Below are 9,515 nucleotides of genomic sequence, written 5' to 3'. Positions count from 1 at the left end.
TGCTACTGTGAGCCTGTAACCTATTAACAAGGCACCCACAACTTAACGTTTTTTGGCATGGCTAAACGGTCCAACCTTTTCCATTGATAAACCTTTCTCACACTTATCATCATTCACATCCTTGACCTGTAAACTCTCTGGAAAGACAAAAAAAATATGATATGTGGATTACTCAGTTCAAGAGCTGTTCTTATCTTTTTCATTGGAATCATGGAATTTTTACAGCATGGCTGAGTCATGGAGGAGTGAAGTTGAATGTTGTTAGTTATCAAATATTCAGGCATTAAATATTTTATGTAAAAATATAGTTTGACAGCATGTGAAGTGAGTAACGGCAGAACAGAACATCATCAAACCTGTATCAATATTGATTGGTGCCACAGCCGAGGGATGCGGGAGTGTATCAAGTCAATTATTGTGACAGAGCACAGCGTGAGAATATTTCTCCAGATGCGACAAAACACAGGACCCTTCTCTTTTTTTTTTTATCTAGAATGTGGCTAGTATTGGGCCATTATCCCATTTAGATACATTGGGCCCATGGCCCAATATGTGCATCGAAGGAAGATAAGAAAATACTTATCAAGAGATTGGTTTAATGTAAAGAAAAGGAGAAAATATTGGTAGTTTATAAGAAAGCAGAATTCTTTTAACAGGGAACAAAAAAGAACAAAAATGAACAGAGGGTTGGGTGATGAACTAAATGAAATGAAAGCTATTGCTTTGATGAACACTAAACAAGATAAAAAATGCAGATATGGTTTGCATAAAGGGTAACACGTGAGTCGTGACTGCTTTGCATGCTGAGAAATATCAGGTGTAGAGGAGATTGATCTCGAAGGATTTAGTACCATGCCATGTATGATGTCTTAGATACAACTTATGTTGCCATTCTTGATGTGGCTCATAGCATGAAACCAAACCATGGCAAGCATGTGAACGTTGAAATGATCACACTGATGTTTGTGACGGTGGAGTGTATCCAAGTAAATTTTACCAAAAATTTGGGGGTTGAAACCTGAAGAGTCATCTTTCTGATAAGACTTCACCTAACCTGCCACCATCAGGACCAAAATATCACATGCCTATTCCAAGTAATAGTCCTGTACCACCTGAATTGGCAAGGTAGCTTCGAAATTCAATCTGGGCACTATTCATGATGGTAGACCATCCAGACGAGATGACTTTGTGTTTGTTCATTTGGAAACTTCTATAGTTCGAGGTTGGCACGTTTAAAAGAGACAAGTCATAATGAAGTGTTGGTGTGGGACAGAACATCTTGCCAGTGATACTTAATAGCATAATCCCTTTTATGCGGATATATGATTGCTTATTAAGTTCTTCTACTATAATCCTTCTATCCTCTTATACTTTGCTTAGCTAGAATTGTTATCTGCTTATTTTTTGCAACAAGAATAGATATTTGTAGTGGATAACTTTTTATCGTCTTATGGGACATTGGCCCTTGTCCCCGAATGACTTAATGTGGCTTCATCCAGGCCGTGCTAATACTTAAACAACGTATCAGATTATGTCTTGATTTAGATTTTCAGTTAAAAATTGTCTAAATATTTCTCAATGTCAAAAAGCAAATAGGCTATTTTAACTTATAGCTTATTTGTTTCAAACATTGATTTTGCTAGTTTATGATCTTTCCCTTTGTAGTCATGTGACAATCAGGACTTCCCATTATAAAAGCACCATATTAATCCCACTTTGGAAAAAAAAAAACACAACAGTTACCATTTTATTCCCAACCCCCATACCCAGCTAAAGTTGGAGTTTCTAAAGCATCTGAATTTGAATCCAATAAACCCTGTTGGATGAGCTACCCTACTGAGACTGAATGAATAAACCATACAGTTATACAACAGAGCCAAATTGGTAAATTTCAATGAAGTACTGCAGCATTGGAAATATAAAAATTTGCATTACAATGCCTCATTTATTGAAATGCCAGAACGAGTAATTTCCCCTCATCCCCTCGTCGTGAAGAAATGAGTATACAGTGCAATTATAAAATAGTTCTGCTTCGCAAAGGAGAGCAACCATATCTCTTCAATTTAATGCTTGGTGCAAACCACCTCACAACGAAGTGATGTAACAGAGATCCAGATATAAGCTATAATTAGATTGTGAAAAAATTAAATAGAAAAGTGTTCTATGTGGAGCACAGCTGTGCTCTCAATATTGGTGTAAAAGAATGTCTAAATTGGGAAGAACCTGTTCATACTTTTGATAAGTCAACCATGTCAGAAATTGTATTTGTGTAGTAATCAGGTTGAATATTATTTGAAGGGTCCTGTAAAGCTGATTGAGTTGTGACACCTGTTTGTTTCCACAATAAAAATTATCGCAATATGTTATGAACGACTTCTCTAGTAATATATATACAGAAAAAGACAATCCCATTACCTGAAAGAACTAGAAGTGTTTTGCAACCAGCATTTTGTCCAAACAAAATATCAGTATCTAGTCTATCACCCACCATGCACATCTTGGAGCAACTTACGTTGAATCTTCCAAAAAATATTGTTATATATGCTGAGAAAACTATAACATAAAAGACAACATTCCGGAAATACCAAGACATTTAAGCATTTAACTTTCTTACTTCTTAAGTAAAAACTCCATCATAAAGGTTGATGGTTTCCCTACCACAACAGGCTCCTTCTGGGTTGATCCACATATAGCAGCAACCATACACCCCGCACCTGAAATCCAAGTTTTATCAATTATGAGGACATAAAATCAAGTTGCATACTAATTCTACACTGTTTAAGAGTAAAATGGAGTTGAAAGAAGGACCAGGCCATTCTTGCAAAGCTGTCATATGTCCAACTGCATCACGGTTGGTGGCAATAAAAAGGCATCCTGGATTTTCTCGTATGCAAAGGGTTCCGTACCTACCAGATGACATTAAAATATCAAAATATGTAACTAAAAATGCAAGTAATTAAGTACATGTGGCTAGAAAATAAGATAATGAGCGCATATATAAATATAAGATTTTGATGATTTTATTCACCTATTTTGTACCAACATAAACAAAAAATTATATGCAAAGCCTATTCTTAGTTATTCTGCTTTGGGTTAATTAACTAAAAAACCTCTTACCACATCATTAATGTACTAAAAAAACGTAGTTTGTTTACTAAATCATTCTCACAGTATTATGAACTTATTAGTCATTTCAACAGTCTACAAATAATCCATGCAAAGCTTTAATGTAAACAAAATGTTATCAACTAAAGTCCTCTAAAGATCTGACCACAAAGATCTTACCACTCTTAAAGGATAAAATCACATACTTCCCTCACTTATAATAATTATAGAAGATCCTAACTTTTTTGTTTCTCAAGGATTTCACTTTATATAACTATGTGGATCACTCCAGAAAACGGTTTTGCACGAATAAAGACAAGCGCATGTCATGTGGACGAAGACCTGTTTGGTTCACATGGTGGTAACATATGGATGAGCGTTTGGTGGCACCGGGGTTGCCAAAAGAAAGCATCCATGATGAGAGAGGTTGGCCGATGAAATGCCAAACATGTTACTCACCACCAAGGATAATAATTGCACAAGAAAAGAAAAGGATAGAGAGAGAGAGAACAAGGGATCAAACTTCAATCCTAAACATCTTTGCATTCTTCCATGTTATAACTGATCACCTTACTATTTCTCCTTTATTTTGGATTTTGTGATTACTACCAAGTCTATAGGTGAAGGTAAGGCTAATCCTGGTGGTGACAAATGGTATTTGAAGACATGATTGTTTTACATACCAGTGGCATATGGGAGATGGTCCAATCACCTCCAGGCAATACTACTATTGGTTGTCGTAGTGTGTATACAATCAAGGTTGGATTGGATGGTAATGTTGATCAGTTCAAAGCTTGTTTGATGGAGAAAGGCTATACTCAAATTACTTTGGTTAATCTATTTCTTGCCGAGTTTGTTATCTGTGATTGGCCGTTTAAGCAATTAGATTACTAAAACTACATTCTTACATGGTGAGCTACAGGAAATGGTTTACATGGATCAACCCCCAATATTTACTGATTCCAGTGGCTCTCATTTTGTTTGTCTCCTATGACTCTCTCCTTTATGTATTGAAGCAATCTCCTCGTAGCAATCTCCTCGTAGCAATCTCCCCGTGCCTAGTTGGGTCATTTTAGCTCGGCTCTAGTTCAGTTTGGTATGACTTGTTGCAAAGTTGATCACTCCATTTTCTTCCTCCAATTTTCATTTTTGGCACATGCTTTTATTTGGTGGTATATCTTGATGGCATATGATTTTGAGGTGTATCAACCGACTAGAGTCTCATCCAAAAATGAGTTCCACATAAAAGATCTTTGATTGCTCAAATATTTTTGGGCATTGAGGTTGCTCAATCTACTTCAAGATTGTCATTTCCTAATGGAAATATGCTTTGGATATCCTCATTTAGACTAACATGCTTGAGTGTTGTCCTAGTGACACCCCTATGGATCCTCACCTTAAAATTCTTTCGAGCAAAGGGAACCTTGGAAAACCCAAAAAGGTATTGTAGAGTCATTGGCTGACTCAATGACCTTAGGCACTAGGACCAATGTCACGTTATGTACGTAGTAAGTCAATTCCTCAATGTCCCTTGTGATAGTCAGTGGAATGTCATCATGTGCATCCTCTGTTACATCAAGAATCCACTAGGTCCCGAATGCTTATATGAGAACAAAAGCACTTTCTAAATTGATTGTTACTCTAATGCAAATTAGGCAGAATTACCATCATACAAACAATCCACTTCAAGCTAATGTTTTCTTATTGGAGGTATTTTACGCCTAAGGAGGAGCAGGAAACAGAATATAGTTGTCAAATCAGTTGTTGAACCCAAATATGATGTCATGGCAGCAGCTGCAAGCGATAAAACATGGCAATGACAACTCCTTCAGCAGTCCCAATTGGGGGAGATTGAGGGCACTAATCTTATGTGCGATCAGTTGCTTGTCATATTGTGTCTAATACAGTCTTCCATGAACAGATTAAATACAGAGAGATAGACTATCATTTTGTGAGGAAGTGTTCTCAGGAAAAATCACTATTGATTTTTGTTAGCTCTAGTAACCAGCTGGCAGACATGTTCCAAAAATCTCTCAAGGGGTTTCACATTAATCATATTTGTAACAAGCTTAGCACATATGACATATATGCTCCAACTTTTGAAGATAAGTTTTGATTATTGAATATATGATCTGATTAGGTTGAATGTAAAGGGATAAGATACATTTAGCAGATATATAGGGATTCTTTTTGTTACCTTAATTATCCTGTACATAAATTATAATTAGATCAGTGTTTGTATGAGGTACGAGTCAGAGGAAATATGAACCAGAATGTAAAATTTTAAATAAAAGAGAAAAGGAATAGATTCTCTTACTGAAGCTTGTAATAGTTAATGTTTGGGTCTATACCAACCACTACAGCGCCAACCTGAAAGAAACCACTCAGTTAACTGCAAGCACCGATCTCGATGAAGATACTCAATAACAAATTAACAATGAGCAAGGTGTCATTACACTCTTATCATGCTCAACAAAGCAGTTCTGCTTCAGGTCTATCGTTTTATTTGCATCTTCCTGCACCAATGAATGCTTTAGCGAGAATAACTTATGTGACAATCATGTGATTCACATCCCTCTCTTATTGTTTTCCTTGAAGTGTGCATTGCCTTTAAGAAGACGTAGCCTAATAATAGACTTGACTGTGATCACTCGGACCAAACTTTAGTGTAAGTGTTTCCTTTTCAAAAGTAACACAAGCACAAGTACTTGTTTACCCACAAGTCGTTTCAACTCAATCAAGGTGAATAATCATCCAAATCAACAAACTTTACAAGCAAAAAGAGAACATGAACAAGAAAACTAGCATAGTGGAACAGCAGGGCGAGCCTCCTAAGTAACTCTTTGGACAACATGTATTCAATTTCAATGAGGGAAAAAGAGAAAGAGGGAGACAGATTCACAACTTACTGGTCCACCAAACGCTGTAATGCCAGCAAGCTGCAACTCCTCCAGTATACCTTCCCCACCAATCACATAAACCTGAAATAAAGAACACCGGTAGAGAAAATTATCACATAACTGTGCAAATGGGTGATTTACTATGAAGGCAAAAGTCTAATGAGAGGAAAGTGAAAATATAATTTGAAGAAAATCATCACCCTGGTTTCATTTTAATTAATTACCAAGCATTCATTGTCAAGTCAATTTAGCACTATTTCAGTTAGCCTAGCCCTTAATCACCAGTCACCCACCACCAAATGTGCTTTGTATATAAAGCTTGTTGATCATTCAACATGGATTCAGTTTTCCATCATCCCTGATTTGAAACCATATTTGAAAATCGGGAAACACAACAAAACAATGCATCATTTATCATTCCAACTAAGAAAAACAGTTCCTTAAATTCTACAAGTTTTTTAGAATACTATTTTCATTAATATCACTCAAGAAAATTTCAAATTGCCGAGTATTCTACTAATTAACACGTCAAACTTTTGTTAATTGCGAAAAAGATACACATGAATAAAATGTTATTGATGTAAGATATGAAAACGGAATGAATGCTTCCATATCATTCACCAACTCTATATGATAATAGTCTGCTATCAATCATAAGTTCTATTACAGATTTTAATGTTTGAGCTTTAAGTCTGCAACCTTGTCACACTCACCAATCACTACATCACGGGTGTTGTTTATATAACATTTTCTACAGGTACTGAAAAGAGAAGAGAATAATACAAAAAATGAAATAAGTTTTTCCAAACACTGAAATTAGCTTGTAAGTAAGTTAATTCAATATAACATGGCAACTTAGTAGGGATGTCATTATTCCACAGTGGTACTTAGCGTGTTTATCTTATCAAAGAAGTAAAAAAAAACAACAACAACAACTTTTGGAGATATTAATCTGAGAGAGTTTCTACATATAAGTTAACAGAATCAACTGTCTGTTATGTAGAGCTCATGGTCTTGTTCTTGAGAAGAGCCTTGTTGTTTAGGAAACAAAGGTGTTTAGCAATGACCCTCGGTCAAGTCCCGGTACTTAAGTACTGTAAGACTTTTTCTGTGAACCAAAACAATAGAAGCCCCGGTCAGGGGTAGGGGCCTTTAGGCTCACACGTGTATGGCCTATGCCTCCTCATAGTTTTGATGGTGTGATGTCAAGTCTGCAACATTTCCATGTTCATCATATTATAGATATTGTCGACTTTAAGTCTCGAGTGAGCCATTCAGTTTTTAAAAGTGCATTGGTGAATTAATAAAACAAAGGCTTATAAACTACCTTGACTTCAACTCCTAGTCAATTTAGGACTATGTGTATGTGGCACACAGTAGCACCAATAACATTCTTCATTCACGAGTAACTAATAATCCCGCGGAAAGATATTAAAATAAAAGAAACTATGACTTGGGAACCTTGTTTTGTGAAGGGAAATCCTTGGCCTTCAAGTACATAGCAGCTGCAAACGACGAGGAGAATATCTCGTCCTGCGGAACGCAAAAAGAACAAGATTACAAAAAGAATTCAGCGAACATCGAAGTCGAAATTGTAAGCGAAAGAAAGAGAAGACAAGAGAACCTGCGAAACAGAAATTCCTAAGGATTGGAACTTTTGAGCGTACTGAGAGCGCGACTTCCAGGAATTGTTGGTGACGAAGACGAGCTTCTTTCCCTTGGAGCGAAGCATTTGGAGAGTTTTCGGAACGCCTTGGATGAGTTCATCGCCCTTCCAAATGACACCTAATTCAAGAGTGCGAGATGGAATGAATCAATACATGGAATTGAAAGTAGGTGAGAAGAATGTTGCAGAGTCACCAACCGTCGCAATCGAAGAGAAAAGCTTCCACGGAATCGAAGAGATCCTTGAAATTGCTTGGTGACAGAGGTTGGGAACTCATGGCAGAAGAAGATACAGGATGAAAGGTGCTTTCACTTCGTCGCTTTGACAGTTCAAACGCCAACAACAATGACGTGTCTGTCAGTTAGTGGTCCAAATAAAAGGAAAAATAGTTTGGGGGGAGTGTGTGCTATCTTTTTACACCTTTTAATTTTCTATCAATTTTGTCCCAAATTTATTAATTTGCATCAATAAATATATGTCTTTAGTTTTCTTAAAGTGGTTTAATGTGGCAAAATATAAATTTATAGTGTAAAAATTTGTAATTGTATAATGGAGAGGATATGAGGTTTGTAGGAGGATAGCTTAACTAAAAGTGTAAAAAATTCATATATAGTTTTGTAAGACATTTGTATTAACTCGATAAATTTAGTACGATATTCAAAAAGTTTGGTAAAGTGTATTGAGAAGTTAAATAGTTCGACCAAATATTTGAAAAGCTTGTATATCAGATCGAGTAATTCAGACTTTTCACCGAACTATATGAATTATCCATATATCTTAACAAGTTGATTAGACTTTCTATCGAGTTATTTGACTTCTTGATGCATGTTACTTAGTTCTAAAGGTAATTTACTAAAATATCTGACTTCTCCACATACTTTACCATATCATAATTGAACAAACACCATTTCATATGTGAGAAAATACCATACCTACTCATATTTAGATTTCCACCCATGAAACTTCAGCAATATAATAATACACATGCACAAAATCCTAGGTGACTTAATTCAAACAAAGCAAAAGTAAAAAAAAAAAAAGCACATAAACATGCAATGGCTTAGGAAGAGGGAGTGCTTAACATTGGTGCTCACGTAACCATGCTCGCCTAGTGAGCCCCCACTGTCGCTCAACAAACTATAGAGAAAAGGTTTCAGACCCATAGAGAAGAAATGATGCTCAACGTTCAAAAGTGTCGCTGAGCGCCACACAACACAAGAGCTCTCTAACTTTGCAGTGCTCAACGTCCAAAATGGTGCTCAGCACCTTGGAGCTTAGAGGCTCTCTAACGTTTCAGTGTTTAACGCCACACCAGAAAACAACAACATTGATTTTTTGATCTGGTTGTACTCAAGACGTGTCCAAATGACCAAATTGGTATTCTTGACTCTACAATGGAATCTAAAACATGTTTAAATATCATATTGAATACCAATTTGCTCAATTGGCCAGTGACTCAATCCATTAAATCAAACCAACAACCACCACAACCTCAAACAACAACTTTGCATATCAAAGACCAAATTTCAGCAAAACAAAAAGGTAATCAAGTCTTAAATGACATAAACACGGACTTCTAACATCAAGCTCACTCAGTAAGTAATTCCCATAGAATTTCACATGTCAACCTACCAATTCTATATCAATTCAACCAGCATTTTAACCCATTACCCAAAACACAATTTAACATCAATATCTGTTAATGATGACTTCAATTTCATCAATTCAAACAACCAAATCAAGTACCATTTAACAAGCAATCACATTAGAATTTTCTCATAACAGACAACAAGATTTCAAACTAAAATCAAGCAACTATACCACAACACAACATAATTTCAGCA

General features: G+C 36.1%; 1 protein-coding gene across 4 annotated transcripts; it reads right to left on the bottom strand.

Annotated features, from left to right (window-relative positions):
• Positions 1–1,030: 1,030 nt before the first annotated feature.
• LOC106774434 (phosphoglycolate phosphatase 2) lies at positions 1,031–8,036 on the bottom strand. Of its 4 annotated transcripts, none has more exons than XM_022786645.1 (11): positions 7,870–8,035; positions 7,630–7,790; positions 7,467–7,538; positions 6,015–6,086; positions 5,562–5,636; positions 5,423–5,475; positions 2,809–2,906; positions 2,615–2,714; positions 2,416–2,519; positions 2,234–2,328; positions 1,031–1,054 (listed from the first exon to the last, which is right to left on the bottom strand). In XM_022786645.1, exons 1-11 carry the CDS (start codon positions 7,946–7,948, stop codon positions 1,046–1,048), a joined length of 918 nt encoding a protein of 305 aa, XP_022642366.1. In that variant the 5' UTR covers positions 7,949–8,035; the 3' UTR covers positions 1,031–1,045. The 4 variants fall into 4 exon arrangements, with proteins under 4 accessions (XP_022642366.1, XP_022642364.1, XP_022642365.1 ...); XM_022786643.1 differs by lacking the exon at positions 1,031–1,054 and adding an exon at positions 1,911–2,122 and having other exon boundaries at positions 7,870–8,036; XM_022786644.1 differs by lacking the exon at positions 1,031–1,054 and adding an exon at positions 1,911–2,084.
• Positions 8,037–9,515: the final 1,479 nt, after the last annotated feature.

Source organism: Vigna radiata, chromosome 10 (assembly GCF_000741045.1).
Source record: "Vigna radiata var. radiata cultivar VC1973A chromosome 10, Vradiata_ver6, whole genome shotgun sequence".
NCBI classification, from domain to species: domain Eukaryota; kingdom Viridiplantae; phylum Streptophyta; class Magnoliopsida; order Fabales; family Fabaceae; genus Vigna; species Vigna radiata.
This window is presented reverse-complemented; position numbering and strand designations above follow the sequence as displayed.